Here is a 23,616-nt window from a genome sequence, read left to right on the forward strand (position 1 = left end):
TCTGGAAAAGGACCATGACATCAGGGAGGTGATGCCTTGATATGAAAGTGAATTAGATTTGAATGAGAGAAACTGCAAAGTTCCTTTCTCCTCTGGAGCCATCTGGGTCCAGTGGCCAGATATAAATCAGGATGACTAATGATGGTTCCTGAGGCAGTGGAACACCTTGGCTTTTTAAAATTAAGTTAATTAATAGGTTTTCATGATGGACCCAATGTCTGTTCAGGGATTAGTGGTTCTTCTAAAATCAGAGATTAAGTGATCCCTTAGGTCCCTTTCAGTTCAAAACATATGATTCTGTGATTGATATTTCTCTATTAGTTTTTCAATAAATAAATAGCACCTATTAAGTCATTGAGGTGCTACAGCACCTGTTAGCTGTTCTCAAAATTGGACTGAAGTTTTTTATTTTCTGTTTTTTTTTTTTTTTTTAATTTAATAGCCTTTTATTTACAGGATATATGCATGGGTAACTTTACAGCATTAACAATTGCCAAACCTCTTGTTCCAATTTTTCACCTCTTACCCCCCCACCCCCTCCCCTAGATGGCAGGATGACCAGTAGATGTTAAATATATTAAAATATAAATTAGATACACAATAAGTATACATGACCAAAACGTTATTTTGCTCTACAAAAAGAATCAGACTCTGAAATATTGTACAATTAGCTTGTGAAGGAAATCAAAAATGCAGGTGTGCATAAATATAGGGATTGGGAATTCAATGTAATGGTTTTTAGTCATCTCCCAGAGTTCTTTTTCTGGGCATAGCTGGTTCAGTTCATTACTGCTCCATTGGAAATGATTTGGTTGATCTCGTTGCTGAGGATGGCCTGTGGACTGAAGTTTAATATGGGGGAGTGAGGGGATAAGGAGGAAGTGGAAGGAGTGAGCCAGGAATCTTTAGGGTGGGGAAAGAATTTCAAAAAATAAAAATAAAAAAGGACGAAGATTAAAAAAAAAACACCCAAGCATTAGTGTATTCTTTCATTTTAGTCAGTACTGTACTACTATCCCCATGGGATGTTTCTTGATAATTTTTCCACTCCCAAGGCAGAGACTTATTAAGACTTACCTCTTTTGGAACACACGCTCCACCCCTAGTGAATTCGTACTTTTCACTGTTTCTCTTGTCTACCTTTATGGTTCTAAGTTATATAAAGTAGGACTTTAGACACACTCTCACATTCTGCAAAACAAACCTCTAGGTCTTGCAGCTGCACATATACACAAACCGTGCACAGACTTGGGAGCACTCAAACGCGAGCGGACACACACACACACAGAAACACACAGACAGACACACAGACACAGAAACACACACACACACACACACACACACACACACACACACACTCAGAGCGGGGAAGTTAGTACTGCCTAACCGGTCGGCAGAGAACAACAGGCTTTCTGTAAAGTCAGGATAGCCAGCCTGGAGAGAGGAAGGTGCGGACGAACTGCCCATGGCTGACTTGAGCTTCATTGAAGATTCTGAACCCTACACGGGAAAGGAGGAAGATGATGAAGAGGAAGAGGAGGAGGAGGGTGTGGAGTGGGGTTACGAGGAAGGTAATAGAAAACCCGTTAAAGAGTTCGATTATCGTGGCTGGGAATAAATCTCCTGACAAATGTCTAGGCTACGGAAATCCGGGCAGTGTTAATCCTCAGTGTGGTTTTGGGGTCTTTTATGTAAACGAGAGGAGTGGGGGTCGGTGGGGCTGGTGGCGTAGAGAGTAGGCACGGGGCAGCCTTGCAGCGTCTAGCGGGGATTGAAGGATACGGGAGAGGTGAGGTGGACAGCACAGAGGCAACAGCTCAGCTCTGCTCCTTTCTTTTGCTTGCTTGCTTGCTTGCTCTGGGCTGACAGCTGAGCTTTGAGAGCTGAGATTCTGCCCTTGGGAACTGGGAGAAGGCCCAGAGGGCGCCGGTCGGGCTAGGCTGTGGCTAACTCCTCCCTAGAGTCCCTGTTCGCTTTCCAGCAGGGACCCACCTCGAACTTGTGGCCTGATTTTTATTGTAATTGCGATTTAATATAATTTTCGAGGACTTTTTTTGTAAGGAGAAAAGCTTCTGCACCTGCGAGAAGAGCTTTTTATCTATTCCTTTTCCGATTTCCTGAATTCTCTTTTCCTCAGTGGCTCCTTTAGCACTACAAAAAAAGAAAAAGAAAAAGAAAAAAAATATATATTTCATCATTTGGATTTCCTCCTCCCCTCCCCCTTTATAATTGTATAATAATGTATCACTGTATAAACTTGGTCTATATATGTGTATATGTATTTAAATCTAACCAGGGAGGCACACAGACACACATTCTGTAGTTTGTCTTAGTTTCACCAAATTTAGACAAATTATCTTAATGAGAGCCAGTCTGGCTCTTTATGATGTCACACTGGCTCTCCTTAAGAGTTGTGTTCAAATTCTTTTTCAGATTTTCATTCAGGGCTGCAAAGCAAGGAAAAACTTCTCATTGCTCCAGATGACTCTACAAGTATGAATTGCTGATTTACAACCCTTTAAAAGTTAGGACCATAAAACCAAATAGGAACCTAACAAAATTAATGGCTCCAGGTTATTCAAAATAATTTCGGGCAACTTTTTACTGGGCATTTTGAATATGTTACTTAAGCAAAATTTCACATCTCTAGCTTTATAAGAATGAGTGATGAATTATGAGTACACCAGCTCTTTTTATATATCAATTTCAAAGTGAAAGAATCTGAAATGCAGGAAGACTTTCTTGGAATTTAGTGTCCTAACTTTCTCTCCATTTAGGGCTACTAATATAATTTTAAATGCATACTAATATATATAATGCTAATATCATTTTGAACGAATACTAATATATACAATGCTTATATTCATGCTTTTATGAAATATATAATTATGTCAGTTTAAAAAAGCATGTAATGAATTTGTGTGTTATGTTTTTCATATTCACAGATTATATATATATGCATTATACATATGCACATATACATATATGCATTATATATTAACTCACTGATATCAGTTATCATTTCCCATTTATCTTCAGAAGTGTTATTTTTTAATTTGACAATTGTCATTCTATTTGTGTCACATTGAGTATTGCTATTACCAGCAATCTGTAATAGTTTAGTGTTTCTTGTCATTTTAAGATAATTTTCCTTTATGACATCACAAATCACATAATTATATTAATATGTTAAGAAATAAGAGTATCATTATAAATCAGTTAAACATTATAGGGTTTTTTGTTTGTTTGTTTGTTTAAAATGAGTGGTTTGGATAACATGGAATATTTGTACTGTAGCTTTTTCAGAAAGTAAAACATTGCTTCAAAATATAATGAAATTATCTTTCTTTTACCTCTGTAGAGTTTTATGGCCATGATGAGTCTGTCCATAAAACAAGTTGTATCTAATTGATGGAAGTGTCCTAAATAGAAAATATAACAATTTTTGTTTCACACTTTTATGTGTCTAACCTTAAAAAAAAGATCACTTTATTTCAACTTGATTATTATTTATTTTGTTTTTAGGAGTTGAGTGGGGCTTGGTGTTTCCTGATGCTAATGGAGAATATCAGTCTCCTATCAATTTGAATTCCAGAGAAGCCAGATATGATCCCTCACTGCTGGATATTCGTCTGTCTCCAAATTATGTGGTGTGTCGTGATTGTGAAGTCACTAATGATGGACATACAATTCAGATTGTTCTTAAATCGAAATCAGGTATTTTAAAATTCCTTCCTCTTATCCTTAAAAATTTTCCCTGCTTTTATCCTCAAGTAAACCATGTTGTTGTTATTATGACCTACAAAATATGAATTGAAAATTTTCTGTGGTAAAGAGGCAGATAGAGTAACATTTCTTTATTTTCTGGAAATATACAATTTTATCTTACACATCATATTTCCTATTTCTCCCCCATCCTGAGTTGAAAAGCTTTGTTAGGGACTATTATTTGTACAAGATTGAAATTATGTGTATGTATACAAACATATATACATACATATGTGTGTGTGATTTTTTTTCCCCCAGAATCTTTAAGAGAGTCATAGGAACCATAAGATTATCAGATAGATAGGTTTAGAGCTGGAAGAGACCTTGGAGGTTCTATAATTCAGCTCCTTTCTTTCATAGATGAAGATCAGAGAGGCTTTATGACAGTGGTTCTCAAACTTTTGTTTTCAGTATCTTTATCCTATTAAAAATGATTGAGGATCTCTCCAAAGCATTTTTGTTTATCTGGGTTATATTTATAGACATTTACCATATTGGAAATAAAAACTGTTTTTGAATTTGTAGACTCTCTAAAAGGGTTTCAGAAATCCCCAGGATTCTCTAGACCATACTTTGAGAACTTTATGCTTTATGACTTGCTTAAAGTCACACAAGAAATAAGCAGCAGAACAGAAATTTGAATTCAACTCAGTCCGGCATCTTTCTATTATACCACATACAGGATGATGTCACAAAGGTTGTTCTGTGCTGTATAATAAAGCATTTCTCTAAGTGGTGATACAACCTTATTCAATAACAAAGACTGTAGTTCAGGAAATTATAGACCCTCAGGAAAGATTTACAAATTCCATCCATTACCCTGAATTATCTCACTAGGCTAATTTTATTTGGAAATGGCTATAATATATCTTAAGTTTGGTGGTACAGTAGATAGAGAATACTGGGTTTGGAGTTTCATCATCTGTAAAATGAACAGGAGATGGACATGGGAAAATATTCTTGTATCTTTGCTAAGAAAACCCCAAATGGAGTAATTTATTTACTTATTTTTTTTTTTTTTTTGCAGAGGCAATTGGGGTTAAGTGACTTGCCCAGGGTCACACAGCTAGGAGTGTTAAGTGTCTGAGACCAGAATTGAACTCATGTCCTTCTGACTTCAGGGCTGGTGTGTTACTGTGTCACCTAGCTGCCTCTAGAGTTATTTTTTAGAGAAGTGTACAGACTTCTGATTTTATGGGAAATTCCTAGGGAGGAAAGTTCCTCTGCTAATGCAGATCAACTGTTGTTCTTCAATTTATAATTCCCTTGAGAATAGCTTTGGACTACTGAAAATGTTAAACCAACTCCCATAGTTAATATTATAATGTTTAGAAGATTGCCTGGTGGAAGGTCAGGATAAGTGATCTGTCAACAGAGAGGTCACACAGACAATATGTATCAGAGATGGGACTTGGATCCAGATATTTCTGTCTCGAGATGGCTTCCTATTCATCATATATTCCTGTATTTCTCTTTAGTATACCAAGAAAAGTTCACACACACACACACACACACACACACACACACTCCAACCCCTAAAACAAGCTGACCTTTCCTGGAAAACACTTGGGGAAGGGTGGCAAATCAGAATATATTTGAATTACATAAGGTGTTTGACAAACAGTGCCTAAATGTGGTTAAATTAATTCAGAATCAATACATGTGATATTTTAAACGACAGATTCCTTAGATGTATCATTACTGGGTTCAAGCATCGATCTCTAATTATAGATTAGTCATTAATTATGGATGGTTTTGAACCTTAATCTAGAATAAACATTCCATCAGGGAATTGTAGATTCATGTTTTCTTTCATGCTTATTCAAATTTGCTCAAAGTACATGCATTATACCCAATATAATATAGATTTTTGTACTTGCTAAACAAAAGATCCTGTTTGATTACCTTGCTCATATCTCAGATGTAATTTTGAATTCAATCTATAATCCGAGTTATATCTGAGTTGCCTGTGACATGAATAGGCATTTCAAGTTTACTGGAATGGGACTGAAGTTTGTGGAAGATTTGTTTTAAGAAATAAAAAAAGAACTTGGATATTGGTTAAATTACTGGAATTAAGGTTGTACATTAAGACAGGGATCAGTTAATTTTTCTGTTTCTAAAGTTATGCCTTTTCATTGTTGTTTACTTGTTTTGATTGTCTGATTTGTGACCTCATTTGGGGTCTTCTTGACAAAGATACTGGAGTGGTTTGCCATTTCCTTCTTCAACTCATTTTACAGATGAGGAAACTGAGGCAAACAGGGTTATGTGACTTGTCTAGGGTTGCACAGTTAGTATCTGAGGCCAGATTTGAACTCAGAAAGGTGAATCTTTCTGGCTCCTAGGTCTATTACTTTATCTGCTGTGCCACCTTGCTTCCCCCAAATTATGCCTTCATTGGCCAATTTGATTTAACATGTATTTGTTTATTTGTCTATATTAAATACCAAAAAAGATATATTACTCCACTCTGTGACCCTCCCCAAAAAACTTTTGACATTGTCCCTGACTTCAGATAATTTTCAAGCTCTTGTAGGTGGTGATGGTAATGGTCATGATGAATAGCAACAATTGCACACTTGAAGCAATTAGAAAACAAATGCAAAGTAGTATAAAATAAAATAGTTGAAGATCATAAAGGTCTTTCACTGCCAAGGAATTTTGCTTTATCCTGTGAGTGGTACAGGGTAGGTATACCTTCAGAGAAACTGAAGGTGTTCACCTGGAGGAAAGACACCTAGGGAGGAGAGAGGATGACTTAGGTCTTAAGAGGAAGCTTCTCTGAAGTTGCCTAGCTAGAGTAAGCCACATGAGGCACCAATCATTCAGGATTTGGGCAGTGAGAGGGTAAAATTCTCCAGGAGACAGGTGATTCAGTGAACGGAGAGCAGGATCCAGGAAGACCTGAGTTTAAATTGAGTCTCAGACACTTACTAGCTGTGTGATACTGGACAAGTCATGTAACCCTATTTGTCTCAATTTTCCCATCCGTAAAATGAGCTGGAGAAGAAAATGACAAACTATCTTTGCCAAAAAGATCCCAAATGAGTTTACAAAGTGTTGAATACTACCGAACAACAATGAAATGCTCTCTGGTCTATAGTATAGTATCAGGGTGGCTGGAGAGAAATGACTGGGTGTAAAGATAATACTTATAGGATCATAATTTTGTAGATTTAGTGATAAACAGAACCTTAGAGGCCATGTAGTGAGACACATTTTATAGATGAGAAAACTGATGCTCAGGGAGGGTTAAATGACTTATCTAAGGTAATGTAGTTAATAAATGACAAAAGTGGGATTTAAACCCAAGTCCTTTGACTTGAAATCAATTGCTCTTTCTACTATGCAACACTATTTCTTACCTACTGTACTGTGCCCTGACATAATAAATTGGGAGTATAAAATTAATTTTTCCAAATTTATGTAAATTTTTTTTTCAACATTCAACCCTGAAAAACTTTGTGTACCAAATTTCTCTCCCTCTCTCTCTCCCCCCAAGACAGCAATCTGATATAGATTAAATATGTGCAAGTCTTCTAAACACATTTCCATTATCTGTCATGCTGTGCAAGAAAAATCATATCAAAAGGAAAAAATAAGAAAAAAAAAACAAGCAAGCAAATAACAGCAACAAAAAAGGTACAAATGCGAATACAAATACAAATCCACATTCAGTCTCCATAATTCTTTCTCTGGATGTGGATGACATTTTCCATCACAATTCTTTTGGAATTGTCTTGAATCACCTCATTGTTGAAAAGAGCCAAGCCCATCACGTTGATCATCACAGAATCTTCTTGTTGCTGTGTACAATGTTAAATTGTTATGAATAGTGCTGAGCTTCATATTTTAGGAAAAATATTGATGAACTAGACGGGGTCTGTAGGAGAGGACCTAGAATGCAGAAGTTGTATTTTTTTTTTTTTTTTGAGTTTTTATTGAATAACCTGGGATATTTGGTCTGGAGTTGAGAAAAAATTAGGGGCAGCTAGATGGCACAGTAGATAGAGCATTAGGCCTAGACTTAAGAAGATCTGAATTCAAATACAGCACCAGATAATTGTGTCACCTTGGAAAGTCACTTAAACCTCATTTGCCTCAATTCCTCATTTGAAGAATGGAGAAACACTAGAGAATGAAAAGACAAAACTCTCTAGTATCTTTGCCAAGAAAACCCCTGGACATTCAGAGATGATCAAACAACAGCAAAAAAGAAAAAATAATGTATGGCTGTTACTGTTAAGCTGGAAAGCATTCAGAAGAGGACAGGTTTCTTTGAGTATTAGAAGTTGTTATATGGTTGGTCATTGCATGGATTAAATTCTCAAGTCTTTCAGAGTTGTTCATTTTTATAGAATAAATTGTTCACAGGTTTCTGTTTTTCTTTTTTTCATGGGAGAGAAAATATTAACAGAAAAATACTTATTTTTTAAAAAAGTTCATTTTTTATTTTTATAGTATTTTATTTTTTTTTATAATTACATGTAATGACACATTTTAACATTGATTTAAAATTTTTGAGTTCCAAATTTTCAGCCTTCCTCCCTCACTAACCTTTCCTAAAATGGTAAGCAAATTGGTATGGGGTATTTATGAACAATCATGTAAAACATTTCCATATTAGTCATATTGTGAAAGAAGAAATAGACCAGCACCCCTCTCTCCCCCACCCCCCCCAAAAATAAAGTGAAAATAGTTTGCTTCAATCCATCCATTCTTTCTCTGAAGTAGTATAGCAATTAGAAAAAAAAAAACCCACAAAAACTTGTTATATAGAAAAGGAAATAGATTTGTTCTGCTTGTCTCCAGGGGGAAGAATTAAGTAGAAGAAGAAAAGGAGATTTAGGTTCATTTAAAGAAAGACTTTCCACATGGGAGATAATGGTTTTCCAACTAGCAGAAGTCAATGGAAGATATACAAGTACTTGTCAGTGATATAAGGTCTTCTTGTTCATATAGAGGTGGGATCAGATCACCTTTGGGAATCCCTTTCAAATCTGGGATGCTGTTTTTCTCTAATGATTTCAGCTGTGGACATAATAAATTTGAAGGAATGGTAGGTATTCCAACTACTAGTCTCCAAAAGCAGTTAGGGAAATGGGATTCAGAAAACTATTCAATCTTTCAAATGAGAGATTTGAAGTGATATTTGTAAGTCATTAAAAACTGTGAGAATAAATGAACTCATAGAAGGAGAGATTATTGGGCAAAGTAACAAGAGGCTAAATACTGAATCTCATTAGATATCTAGAATTATGAGGTTTAAGAAAAGTAGAGTGTCTGGGAAGTCAATGAAAACTGAAATGGATAAACAGAAGGGAAATTAGAATTCTGTAATATTATGGTAATAGAGAGATGAAGATATTTAAAAAATGTGAGGATATTAATGTCAAAAACAGCAGGAGGGGCTAGAACAGGAGTTCTTAACCTTTTTTTAAAAATATATATACTATAGGCTCTTTAGACATCTGGTAAAACATAAACACTTTAGAATAATGTTTTTAAAAACACAAGCTCAAATGCAGAAATTATAAAAGAAACAAATTATATTGAAATATAGTTATCAAAATATGTTTTAAAAGTTCACAGGTCCAGAATTACTTGTATAGAGAATGTAGAACATGAAGGCTTTTGGAGTAATTAAAAACTAATACTGAAATAGACCTGATGGAAATGTTGGTAAATTAGTGACAGTTCAATCTTAGAATTTTTTGAAAGAGAAAATGAATGCTTGGCATAGAGTTCATTTAATCTAAGAACTCAAGAAAGAGACTAAAGCTAGATTAAGTAGATGTGGGAGTCAACAGCATTGAGATGATAACTGAACTCTTGAAACTCAATAAGACCACCAACTGTGATAGTATAAAATGGAAAGAGAATAGAGTTTGTGACAGAACTTTGGTGTATACTCATGTTAGGGGTTGTAACCTGAATGGTAGTTCTCTGAATGGGAGAACTATCAAAGTAGAAAGAGGAGTAATCAGACATAAAGGAGGAGAATTAAGAGAAAAAAGTTTCCCCAAAGCCTAGAGAGCAGTTAGCAGGACTGAATTTGATAAGAAAAAAATTTAATTGACACAAATATCAAATTTTACATTTGGATTAAAAAGTCTATTTAAAAATATAAGAGATGGGAAATGTATCAATTTATCTGGAAAATATCAGACCATGTTAATAGATTGCAGTTTCATTTAAGAGTCACCAAGGTGATCTAACAGTCAAAAAAAAAAAAAAAAAAAAAAAAAAAAAAAGAGTAACATGATATTAAGCTACATTGAAAATAGAGTGCCTAGATCTGGGGATGTAGAAGTCCTTTTCTACTCTGTACTATTCATACTGTAGCCAGAGAATAATTTGCTTTCCTCAAAAGGGCAAAAGTAGGGACAAAGAGTAGAAATTTCAGAGACTCTTAGGTATGGTATATAAGGAGAAAATTTATTTACAATTGGAATTGTTCAAAGTGAAGTGGGTTGCCTCAGGAAGTAAAGACTTCACCTCATTGAAGGTCTATAAGATTATCCCCTATTAGGAATATTGTAAAAGGAATGGTTTATTCATTTCTGGGTTAGTTTAGATGACTTCTGTGACTCTTTCTGATTCCTAGAATTTGTGACATTGAGAAAAATCATTGAAAGTACCAATGTATTTCCAGGGGATTGAATGGTCTCAAGAGACAGAATATCAAACTGATAGTGTTGACATAGGCCACTTATTTTTTCAGACTATTCTTTCTTATTTTTTTCTATTTTTCAAATAATTTTCCCCTTTAGTTTTTATGGTTAATAATATTAACCTCACATTTATGTAGACTTTCCCCAAAACAAACGTCTGAGGAGTGAAGTGGAAGATGGTTATTTCAGTTTATGAAAAGGAATTTTAAGAGAGGGCCTCTCCTTTTTCCTGCTTACATTTTTCACCCTCAGGCAGCTGCCAGCCTTTCTTATTCTTTGCCTTGGCTCTGCCCAGAGGTACAGATAGATCGTGGAAGGTCTTGTGAATCATCAGTGAAGGATTCCATTATTTTTGGTACAATTGTGGATAATGAATTTATCTGAGCTGAATCATCTCAACATTAGCAATTCTTGAATGGTCTGTATGATAACTTCTTTTAACTAGAATATTTAACTAGAATTAACCCAACTGCTTTGCTTCTTGACTGGATTACATAACAGATGATATATAGGGTCTATTTTCACATTGTAAAATTGGTGAGAATCTGAGCTTACTCTTAACTGCCAGTGAATAATTAGATTTGTAGCCTTTCAAGACATTTGGCATCAAAAAAGGGCAATATTTAGAGGATTTCAAAACTGCAGAGAAGATATTTGAATGCTACTGTAGAATACTTAGAGAAGTCTGATTAGGCAAAGAAGGCTCTGATTTTATCTGTCCTCATTTTAGATGAAGGTCAAGGAGTTGCAAGTTTAGTTAAGGCTCCTACTTTTCAAAGTGGGTTATAATGAAATTGACTGGTTTATAAATCTCATGTATTTTGGGTATACCTAGTGTTTGCTTTGAAAAATTGTCTAATAGCTTTATTAATTGTACATCTTTGGAGATAGGATCATGGATTTTGTAGATTGATGCTAAAGAAGATAGTAATTGACATTTGAGCTAAGAAAAAAGAAACAGTACTCTGTTAATATCTAAACTTTTAAATTTATCATTAAATTAGGTTGGTCCAGAGGAACTGAACTCAGACTGCCTAATCAATACCAAATTGACAATTTTTCAATGTTAGTTGTTATTCTTATAAAGAATGTGTTTTCCTCCATCCCAATAATATATTTAAGAAGATTATAAATTTCGGAAGGACTTAATCTATAAACTAATAATGTAAAGAAGGTATTACATTTGCCCAAATCAAAGAATTATTGAATACAAAGACGTATATAGGCCTGGTCTCTGACTTCAAAGGAGTTAGAATATATTTGGGGAAATAAGATATAAATAGGAGAGTGTGCAAGACTTTAGTTCATTTATTAAGTCCTATGTGAGCAAGACACTTGAAATACAAAGATAAAACTAAAACAGTTTTTGCCCTCCCATCAATTAAAAGTTTTCTCTGTTATTAAATGATGAATGAAGAATATAGATAAATGAGTACTCTAGGACTTTGAAGAAAATCATTTCAGGATAGGGAGACCAGGGAAGCCATTATGGAAAAAATCAAGAATTCATTTGGATTTTGGATGGAAAGGATAAAGAAAAGCTTGAAATGGTGCAAGTGAAAGCAGGAATGTAGGAAAGATAGACTCAGGGGACAGTGAATAGTTTAATGTGAAAGACAAGAGGGGACAGTATTTGAGATTAGGTGGGAAATTTAAATTTAGGACTGATTTGTAGGTCCTTGAATACCACAATAGTAATTTCTTAAAGGTAGGTCTCCCAATCTAGTTTACGACAAGCTAATTGGTTTTAAGATTATTGATAGATGTTCATGTTGAATTTTAAGAAGAGAAACTATCCCAAGGTTTTATTTTTTTCATTTAGACTATATTAAAATAGATTATATGAAAAAGCAGTTCTTACAAAATACTGCTTTATATTTCTTTTAGACTCCATCTAAGAGGTAGAATTTTCCTCTTTCCAGACTTACTACCTTAGAGAAATCTACACCTTATGGGACATTTCTGAGTGTCAGTTTCATCAGATTTTCTTGGAGAACGCCAGAAGTATAACCAGTAAAAGCTGTGATTGATTTTATTTACTTCTAGTCATTGGCTTCCATTCTCTAGTCTGACTAGTACAAATGCCTGGACAAGTACATAACTTAATTTTTTTGTAGCATACACTAATCACTATCCTCTAAGGAGCTTAATTTTTGTTCATGTGCCCTAGGATGAAACTGAATTTATAAATGTGCAAAAAAATTGAAATTAATTTTATTGCTGTAAAGTGACATGAAAAGGAACTTAAAGGTAAAAATTTGAAAAATGTAGATTTTTAGGTTTGTGCCCTTTCATTTTCAAGAAACAGAATAGAAGATCTCTCAGGGTTATATATTCCATCTGACTATTAGACAAACTTATTAAAGATAATGGATTTTTTAAATGTACTATTTGTGGAGGAAGTGCTAATGAGGATAGGTCATTATGCCCTTTACTTGCAACTTATTATAGAAATCTTAATTGGAAACTTTTACTTCTGGGCATTTTGTAATTCTCCACACTAATTTTAGGGTCAGGATTTTTTCTCTTCACATAGATATATGACACCCAGTGTTATTCAGCAATTTTGCTTAAATTTTAAAATGTTGCCAGCAAATAAGTTTTTATTCCTTTTTAGAAGATGTGCATATGGCCTGTTAATTTATATAGCATCATAGGTTTATACTTTTATTTAGTATATGGAATATTTTAAAAAGGCAGCAAGGTGGCATAGTAAATAAAATACTGGGCCTGGAGTCAGGAGGACTGAAGTTCAAATTTAGCCTCAGGTATTTACTGTATGACCCTGGGTAAATCATTTAACTATTTAACAGTTTTCTCATCTATAAAATGAGCTGGAGAAAGAAATGCTAAGTAACTTTGCCAAGAATACCCCATAGAGTCCCAAAGAATTGAACAAGACTAAAAATGATTAAACAACGACAAAACAGAAAATATATTTTTAAAAAGATATATTATCACATTAATTTCTATTTTTTCTGTAATTCATAATCATAAATATTTATTAGTGCCTGCTAAGTATTAAATATCATACAAGTTTTTATGGGGGATATAAAGAAGAAATAAAAATGGTCCCTAATTTTATGTAATTTGTAGTCTCCTAGGAAAGATACAAACTTTCTATCATACAGCTTTAGCACAAAGCATTATGTTAAAGTACAGTCGGAAGAAAGAATAAAAAGATATATTAGTTGAAAGGAAAATGGGCTCACTGCTATCTAGCAGACTAACTGTCTAATTATTGAGGGAAAATGTGAGCATAGTGATATTTTTATTTGCTGAGAAAGTTTTTGTTTCTTCATTACAAAAAGTATATAATTCTGAATGTCCATTCTAATGGAAGTGGGGATGAAACTTGGTAAATGACTTGGCACATGAATGTAGTGAATAAGGATATAGTTTCTCCCCTTCCAAAAAATCTTATTTAGGAAGTAATTGTCAGTTCAATTCTACTCTCAATGATTGCAAAATTAGGAACAGGATCAGCTCTTGAGGCATAGTGCAGAGGTATACAGTGAATTTGTTTGGGATGGCAGAGAATGTTTTGATGAGAACGGTTGGTTGCTTGATTCACAGAAGCTCAGGGGCCAGGTAACAGGTCTTAAGCCTCGTATTGCATAAGAAGAGGAGGTGACTTCATTATCAAAGCAAAACAGAACAAGAATGGAGAAGTTGGGTGAAGACTAGAGAAAACAGTTTCCAGGGTGAGGGCATGGAGACAGTTTAAAGGAATTTAAAGTTCTACTCTCAATATGCATTAGGGACCATGGAATGAAGAGTCCGTCTGTGTCTCTATCTTTGTGTCTTTGTCTTTGAGTCTCTTTTTCTATAGTTCAGTGGTACAATAGTTAGGCAGTTGGGCTTAGAGTCAGGAGAACTTAAATTCAAATCTTAACTCAGACACTTTTTAATTGTGTTACTCTAGTAGAATCATTCTCTCTCTCTCTCTCTTTGTCTCAGCAAAATGGGCATCATGTTAACACCTACTTCACAGTGTTATTATGAGGATTAAATGAGATAATATTTACAAAGTACTTAGTAAAGCGCCTAGCACATAGTAGGTATTGCTAATAAAATGCTTATTTTCCCTTCCCACCTTTTCTCTATGCTCTCTGTCAATTCATCTTCTTGCTGATTAGGCAGGAGAAATCAAATAAAGGCCAATGTCTTTTACTTGGTGCTAATGACCAAGAATAAAATATAAGAATTATCTTGAAGGATGTGTAACAATTGGGTAGATAGTTTGTAGAGAGCATTCATTGCAGGGAGATGGAAAGTGTAATTATCTGAAACTTTGTAACACATTTGAAGAACAAGAAATATTGAATTGTTTGGGATGTACAATACATAAATAATAGTACATAAGGAGGCACAAGTAATTTGGGAACAAGTTTTGAAACTCTGCAATGTCAGATGACAGTGTTAGGTTAATGTAAAAAAATTTGAATAAAGGGGAGATGTAATTAGCATTATGTTTTAGGGACCCTAATTTAGGTAGTAGTCATTGTACTTCATTTTCACCTCTGCCTCTTAGACTCTCAGATTTTTTTATTAAAATCAGCTTAAGCTCCACCTTTCACATGAAATCTTACTGAAACAGCATTTGCTTGTGCTCCACTTCCCCAAGCCACCTTGTCTTCATTTTATACATGTTTTGAATGGAGTTGAGTCATCACATATATTTGTATTTCTTTTGTGTATACTTACATATACATAACATATACATATTGTATATACTTACAATATCTTCCCCATTAGAATGTAAACTCTTTGAGGACAAGCACTATTTAAATTTTGATTTCATGTTCTTACCACCACACAGTGCTTGACATATAGTAGATACTTAATAACTGATTATTGGTTGATTGATTGGATTAATTTCAATAGAGATTGAGCACAGATCAGAAAAATCTCAAATTGGGAAGGAACCTCAAAGAAAACTGAGTCTAACCGATTCCTGAACTAGAAACCCTTTTACAGTATCCTTGCCAAATAATAATAACCATCAGCTTCTATTTGAAGGCCTCCAATAAAGCGAACTACTTTTTGAAGCAGTCCTTTACACTTTTAGACAACTGTAATTAGTAAGAAGTGTTCTCTTATGTCAAACCTTCCTACAATTTTTTGTAATATTTTGTTTTTTCTTAATTACATGCAAAAATAACTTTTAACATTGATTTTTTAAAAAAAAAAATTTAGTTGCAAATTCTATTCCTTTCTCCCTTCCCTCTGTTTCTTTGAGATGTAAGCAATCTGATATTGATTATGCTTGTGCAATCATGTAAAAGTAAAACCTTTCTATATTAATCATTTTATAAAAGAAAATTCAAACTAAACAGGAATAAATAAAATAAGGAGAAAAGAAAGGAAGTTAAAAATAGTATTTTATATCTATATCAGATACTATTAGCCCTTTATCTGGAGTTGGATAGCATATTTCATCACGAGTCTTTTGGGATTGTCTTAGATCATTGTATTGCTGAAAATAGCTAAGTCATTTATAAACATTTATCACACAATTGCTGTTGCTGTGTTCAATATTCTGTTTTGCTCACTTCATTCTATATTAGTTTACATAAGTTTTTCCAAGTCTTTCTGAAATTATCTTGCTTATTATATTCTTACATCTTTTACCTTGTCCTGCTTCTTTCCTCCAGAATAAAGCAACACAAGTATAACCCCTTTTCCATATGATAACTAATCATAGTTTTGAATAAAGTTAAAAAACTGGCATGCTTAATAAATTTCTAGATGATGCACATTTAAAAAGTATTGTAAACATGGAATAACAGAGTAAGGATCCCAAAAGGTTTCTACAAGCTAGAAAATTTAACTCTATATGAGATGAATATCAGTTGGGATAAATATATAGCTTAATGTAGGTTCAAAAAAATCAACTTAAAAAGTCTAAAATGGGTAGACATGCCTAGAAAGCAATACTACCAAAAAAGTCTTTTTTAAAAGCTCTTTTAAAGCAATATATCTTATTTGTTTTTTTAAATCTCATTATTTTAGTAGCCTAATTAGATGTATCACTTATTCACATATAATAAAGCAGTTTAGCAAACTGGACAGCCTAAAAACAATTATTGAACATTCAATAAAAATCAAACATTTGATTATTTTTATTTCAGGAAAATAATATATATAATATATTCTTTATAAATTTCAAAACTCTAAATTTCAAAGTACATATTTAAAGGACTAACTTGTTTATCAAATTTTAAATTACAAAACAAAATATGCAATTAAATATGCAAAAAATATCCAATTAGATTATGGGCACATTATTTCAAAAGTATAGAACCTTTTTTTAAAAATAAACCTTTATGTAATGAATATATTTTATAGAAATTTTGCTGCAAGCTCAATATAAGTCAACTATATGAGGGCCATTAATAACAAAGAAGAAACAAAAAATGATTCCAATCTTATCTTGTATTAAGTATTCAAAACTCCTGAGTTCTACCTTGTTAAGACCACATATGGTATATTATGTTCGGGATTAGATACACATTTTAAGGAATAAACTTATATATATATAAACTTAATAAACACAGAGAAGAGAAGATTAACAGGGAAAATGATAACTGTGATCAAATATTTGAAGGACTTCCATGTAGAAGAATTAAATTTCTTCTTTTTGGTTCAGGAGGATAAAATTAAGAGCAACAAGTAAAAGTTTCAAAGAAGCAGATTTAGGGTTTCCAGCTTATTTGATAGAAAATCTTTTTAATAATTAGAAGTATCCATAAGTGGAATAGGCTGCCTTGAGAGATATTGGAGTCAACTTGATTAGAGGTTTTCAAGCAAAGACTTTCATATGTTGTAGAGGGGAATCTGTTTAGAGATAGTTTGGACTAGAGGACTTTTGAGATCTCTTTCAAATTCAAGATTTTGGGATTCTTAATACATAATGATGTAAGCTCTTCAGGTTACTAGATTCTTTCAGGTCAATAAGAAGAAACGAAGACCATTAACCCATGTGGTATTAAAATTTGTCAAATTTGTAGGAAAGAGTATCCTTTGTTGATACTATTTTATCTGAAGACTTTCCTTCAAAGTGGACCTTTGATGATTTCTATTACTGATTTCCATAATTAAAGTATCTTTATACATATACTTTAAATCATATGTCATGTAAAACAATCTAGCATAGGACTCAAACATGGTCAAAATAAATATTCTATGTTTGGGTGACCAAAATACAGAGAGGTTAGCAAAGACCTTTTGAGGAGGTAGCACTTGAGTGAACTTTGAAAGGAATTTCAGGGATTTGAATAGGTGGTGAATAAGAAGGGGTGCATTATAATCACAGAAACAAAATCATGGAGACTTGAGATGGTTATTCAGTAAGGCAGTCAACACACATTTATTAAGTACTGGCTAATCATTGGGGAAACAAAGAAATGTAGATGGAGTGTTGTGTATTTATAATAACAAGAGCTAGATAACTTTTTTATTGGGAAGATTACAGAAGGATTTCTGTTTAGATATAGGCTGGACCAAATGATTTGTAAGATTCTTTCCAATTCAGAGATTCTATGAAATAATCATTCAGAACCATCACATAAATGGGTATTGTCAAGTGAATGAATCAGAGGATCACTTGGCTCTTAGTCTATCAACTCATTCACTCTAGGGAAATGAAAACACAGTAATCATATACCCCATATCTCATATAATGTTAGATTTTAATTTTCTTTCATGAGGCTTGGTAGAACTATTGGATGTTAGTGTGATTTAATTCCTCTAGAGAAAATAGAAAATATTGCTGAGTTTGGTGCCCTTCCATATCTCTACTCAATTTAGATTCAGGCAAAATTTGTGTCTATTTAGTTTTCCCTTTGGATTCCTCTTCCCCTCTTCCTGTGGTTGTCCTCTGATTTAAAGAATATCTCATTGCCAATTTAATCCATGTGCCATCTTTCCTTGGGTTTTCAATTTTAATTCTTATCTTGGATTAAAAGATTGCTTTTTGATAAGGGAATCCAAAGTGTAAGTGATTATTAAAGTGTAAAGTGACAATTTAAAAAATTAAAATCAAAATAAAAAAATATTTTGAAGGGGGCAGAGGGATCCCTCTTATGGAGCCCCTGAAATCTTGCTAATAGCAGCTTTAGACTAGTTTTTTCCTTTTTCTTCTTCTTTTCTTTGTTTCTTTTGTAATGTTGGAGAAACTGAGTCAAGATAGAGATTAGAGAGTATTTAATAATTTATTTAATGGGAGAGATTTATTGGGACCAAATGGATCCATGGTTTGGTCCCATGACTAAATGAGAATCCAGCAAACAATGTGAGTTCTTTGTGATCTATATACACAACCCTCAGACTCAGGGGGTAGATTGAGGCAGTAGATTCAGAGTCTGGGGGCTGAGAGCAGAAACTGGACTCTGACAGGGTGGGGTGAGCCTCTGGAGATGAGATGACATAATAGGGGGAGGCATCCCAGACTTGGGGAGAGGCATCTTGATAAGACGCTATCTGACATTCAGGTAGTTTGGGATTGGAAGAGGCATTCTGATATTCTAAAACATAAGATTTTTTATCCTTATCAAATATTATGATAAAGAAGGAGGGGAGGTTTACAGGACTGAACTTTGAAAAGCAGAGAAACTGAATCAGGACTGGGTCAGGATAATTAGAGAAACTGAGAACTGTGGCATAACACTTTGTTTCTTTGTTTCTCCTCCTCCTCTTCCTCCTCCTCCTTCTCCTCCTCTTCCTCTTCCTCCTCCTCCTCCTTTTCCTCTTCTTCCTCCTTCTCTTCTTCTTCTTCTTTTCCTCTTCCTCCTCTTTTTAAAAACTGTTAAAATTTTTTAAAAGTTGGAACTTAACAAATATCAAACCAAATGAGAATTTCCATATAAAATAGAACAGAAGGGAATTATATCTGAAATGGAGAATCTCTATTGTTTTTCTTTGTAAATATAAAAGAAATATATAATAAATTCAAAATGTAACTTTCAAAGCTATCCTGTTTGTCTGTGATTCTTTAGGCTAACCTTTTTTTAATCCCTTCCAGAGGGGTCATGGAGAAGTAACATGCATCTGGCCCATTGATAGCCCTTTAACCATTTGTATAGTGGAGAGTTGGAAAAAAATCTCATCTTTTCTTCATTCCATTTTCTCCAGACACAGTAACTATAATCTTCATGTTTTCTCTTACATAGCAACCATGCTGTGTTACCTAGGGAGAGTTTTTATTACCTTGCTTTAAAGATGTGCATACATGCTCTTCTGTTAGTACCTAGTCATAATGCAACAAATGGTTGCCTTGGTAATATCTTCTAGCTCCTTAAACATAAGGCTGAGCTGACCAAAGAATAGAGAAATTTGCTAGGAATTGTTTCTTGCCTTCTACCAAACTTGGATAGAAGAATTGAATTCATTCTGTAAATAATGTTTCTTGTTTGCTTTAAGGTCAAGTCTTGAGGGCTTTGTGATTAACAAGAGAATATGAGACAATAGTAAACTATTTGAAAAATCTGAATATCAAAAATCAATCCACAGAATTGGGATGTGTGCAAGGAGTGTATAGAATGATTCTATATTAAGCTTTTGAATATCCAGAAATACTTTCTATCTTTGTAGCTTAATTTAGTTTTTTTCCTAATATTGATAATATTAGCAATCATCCTTATTGGTAATGAGAATTTAGGGAATTGGAGGTTTCAAGTTCAAACTTGAACTTGAAACTTGAGAATTCATAAATTATTATACATTTAATTTTATTTAGTTTTTTATTCCTGTACCATCATCTTAGAACTATTTAATGCTGTGAAGGTCTTGACAATGAAATTGGGCACCATGCTATCATTTTTCTTTGTAGTGCTTTTCTGAGCTAATAATTGTAGTTTGATTAAATCATCAGCATGCATTTATCTTCAAGATAAATAACTTATCTCTAGCTTTTCTGGGTATAAAAGGCTAATTAAAATTAATATTCCATTATTATATATTTACTTGAAAAGATCAAGGTCTTTCTATAACCATAGTAAAGAACATTCTTCTGGTTTTTTAATTTTTCAAAATATTAAACACATAAAAAAATCTTCTCTGAGAATTATAAAGTTAGTCACTGGTACTTCCTGAGTGGCAAGGATTAGTTTTCTGCCAAAGTAAGTCTTTTAGCTTTTCAATTCCAGGGTCAACAAGATAAATGTTGTCATAATAAAAATAAGGATTACAATTCTTTATTTGTTTTACTGCTAGTATATATACCTGAGGCAAGATTCAAACTCAGATCTTTCTGACTACAAATTTCACACTCTGTGCAGCCTAGTTGATTTGCAATCCTCAAGAGATTCTTATCATCCTCAGAGAATAAGTTGCTAAAATTCTTAGAAGTTACAAATTTAGAATTGGGTTAATATATAAAAAAGAGACCTTCAATTTTAAAATGTTTATTTTGATGAAATTTGATGGATAATTTGCAATGGATTTAGAATTCTTCTATTGTGTTAGGCTAAATGAGGAGCAGTTAGATGATGGCAGTGGTTAGAGTGCTTGATCTGGAGTCAGGATGACTCAAGTTCAAATCCAGATTCAGACACTGATTAGTTGTATAACCTGGCCAAGTCACTTAACCCTGTTAGCCTCTGTTCCTCATCTGTAAAATGAGTGGAGAAGGAAACGACAAATCCAAAAATACCTCCAAAATGGGGTCAAAAAGAGACAGACATGACTTAAATGACCCAACAACAAATTAGACCAAATGAAGAGGCAGCATGAAATATTGGATCTAGAACTAGTTTCAGTTCCAGAAAGACCTGGGTTCAAGTTCTGTCACTGACACATCCTGGATAAGTGAACATCTTTAAATTGCTTTTGCTCATTCCCCTAGGTAACTCTTTTAAGGTATATATTGTAGAACAGTTACTAATCTGAGTATGCCATATGATCTTAATTTCAGTAAGAAAATGAAAAACATAAGGAGAACAGATGATAAATTATGCATGGCATTTTTATTTAAATGAAAAATGTCAAGAGACTTATTTAATATTTTATATGAAAATTTATATGATTATCTTTAAAAATCTGTGTCTGTCTATCCATCTATTTCCTTCCAAATATTTGTTGTTATAAAAATGAAGGCTCCTCTCCTCTCCCCTCCCCTCCTTTTCTTTCCCCTCCCCTCCTCTTAATCTCTTTTTCTGGGACAAAGGATTTATTTTGCTTTCAGGCTATTTCCTTTCCTATATCCTTTGTCTTACCAACACCTCCACCCCCACCCTCATCCCTGTTGGTTTCCTGTTGAGCTCTGTGTATTTCTACAACCAGTGAGTGTGTTCAATTCTGGTCTTTTTCAGATAAAAGTGAAGTTCATCTAATGCTTGTTCTTCCTACCCCTTTCCCTCTGTTATGCATTTTTCTCTTACATATAAATAACGAGAAATATCAGTTTTGCTTCTTTCTTCTTCCTTTCTACACTAGTATATTCTTTCTTTTACCCTCTTAAAACAAAAACAGTCAGAATAGAATCAATCTATCCCACAGATCCTTTGATTAAGGTTCTGAAAGCACTTGTTTCTTCTCTCCTATTAGAATGTTAGCAGAGTCTTATTCCTCAACTCCTTTCAATGGTTCAAGTAAATTTACCTAAATTTCTCTGGAGTCTTTTGTTTGTTTAACATTTTCTACTCAGTTCTGGTCTTTTTATCTGAAATGCTTGAAAGTGTTTTATTCCATTAAAAATCCATATGTTTTTTCCCCCATAGGATTATATTTAGCTTTCAAGGCAAAGTTAATCTTGCTTGTAAGCCTATTTTTTTGGCCTTTTGGAAATAATGTATTCTAAGATCTACTTTCATTTATGAAACTACAAGTTCCTGTGTGAGCCTGTCTGTGGTCACATAGTAGTATGTGAATTGCTTTTTTTGGGGGGGGTTTCTTGGGTCCCTTGGTATATGAATTGCTTTTTTCTGGGTGCTTACAGATTTTTTTCTTTGATGTGGGAGCTTTGGATTTTAGCTTATAATCTTCCCAGGGCATTTATATTTTAGGATGTGTTTGGAGATATTCTTTCTATTTTTTATTTTATCCTATGGCTTTAATAAGTTTAAATAGTTTTCATTTAGAAGTTATTGATATAGAGAATCTAGAATTTTTTAAAAGTCATCATTTTAAGAATTCTATTAATTCTTAAATTATCTTTACTTGATTTATTTTTCATTTTAGCTTTTTAAAATGAAATATCTTGCATTTTCTCCTATTTTTCTTGATGTAGTGCCTATATATATATATATATATATATATATATATATATTTTATCTTATGAAATCATTAATTTCTATTATGTCTATTCTGGTTTTTAAATAATTTGTTATTTGAGTTGATATTTACCATATTTTTTTCTTAAGTTATTTATACTATTTCCAGTTTTCCCCTCCAGAACATTAATTTTTTTATCTTAATTTTTTTTTTGTAAAAAAGTCCATGTTTTCCTTTGAATCACTAACTGTAGTTGTCATAGAGGTACTCCTTTTAGAATTCTTTGAATTCATAATTTTAAAAAAATACTGTTTTGAGTTTTTTTTGATCCATTTATCTCTCTAGTTTTAGTTCCTGAATTAAGGTTTTGTGCCAGGTCAAAGCATTATCTCTTCCTGAGATTTTTCTGAGTGACAGATCAGCCCTTCATCTCACACTGGATTCATTGGGTTTCTGGGAGGACCTTTGCCTTGTGGAATACCTAAGATGACTAAATGTTGGGCTCTGCTCCATTGTTGTTTCCCAGGGAATTTTAAGATCTCCTGCCTGGGTCTTTTTGACAACTCTGGGAATTTTTACTTCTTTGAATCTTTTTCAGAGAAATCTTTGCTTTTGCTACCTACAGATATCAGGTTGTAAATTTTTCAGGTTCATCTCTGGTCATGCTGAGATGTTTATTTGTTTCTTTTTGATTTTGGGGTTTTGGCTGACTTGTTGCACTTTTATGTGGTGAAAGAAGTTATTGTCTGCATTACTCACTGGATTTCTTAGTTACTATTTCAAGTATGTTTCAAGTTTTTGCTGGAATAGGTATTTGTGAGATAAACAATTTGCCTATATTCAGGCAGTCATCTTGGCTAGAAATGGAATTCTATACTTCAATGGAAATTGTTTTGTTTATTGATCTGGTATTTTGACAGGTAGCATGGAATATTTTATAAGGAGTTGACCATAAAAT

General features: G+C 33.4%; 1 protein-coding gene across 1 annotated transcript in view; it reads left to right on the forward strand.

The window, feature by feature from the left end:
* The first annotated feature begins 1,186 nt into the window (after window positions 1-1,186).
* Window positions 1,187-23,616, forward strand: part of CA8 (carbonic anhydrase 8) — a 141,715-nt gene continuing 119,285 nt past the window's right edge. The window contains exons 1-2 of the mRNA XM_031946371.1: window positions 1,187-1,571; window positions 3,526-3,717. Of these exons, the coding sequence (XP_031802231.1) occupies window positions 1,466-1,571; window positions 3,526-3,717 (298 nt within the window). The 5' untranslated portion in view covers window positions 1,187-1,465. The remainder of the gene's footprint in view (window positions 1,572-3,525; window positions 3,718-23,616) is intronic.

The sequence above is a fragment of the Sarcophilus harrisii genome, chromosome 1 (genome assembly GCF_902635505.1).
Source record: "Sarcophilus harrisii chromosome 1, mSarHar1.11, whole genome shotgun sequence".
Taxonomy (NCBI): domain Eukaryota; kingdom Metazoa; phylum Chordata; class Mammalia; order Dasyuromorphia; family Dasyuridae; genus Sarcophilus; species Sarcophilus harrisii.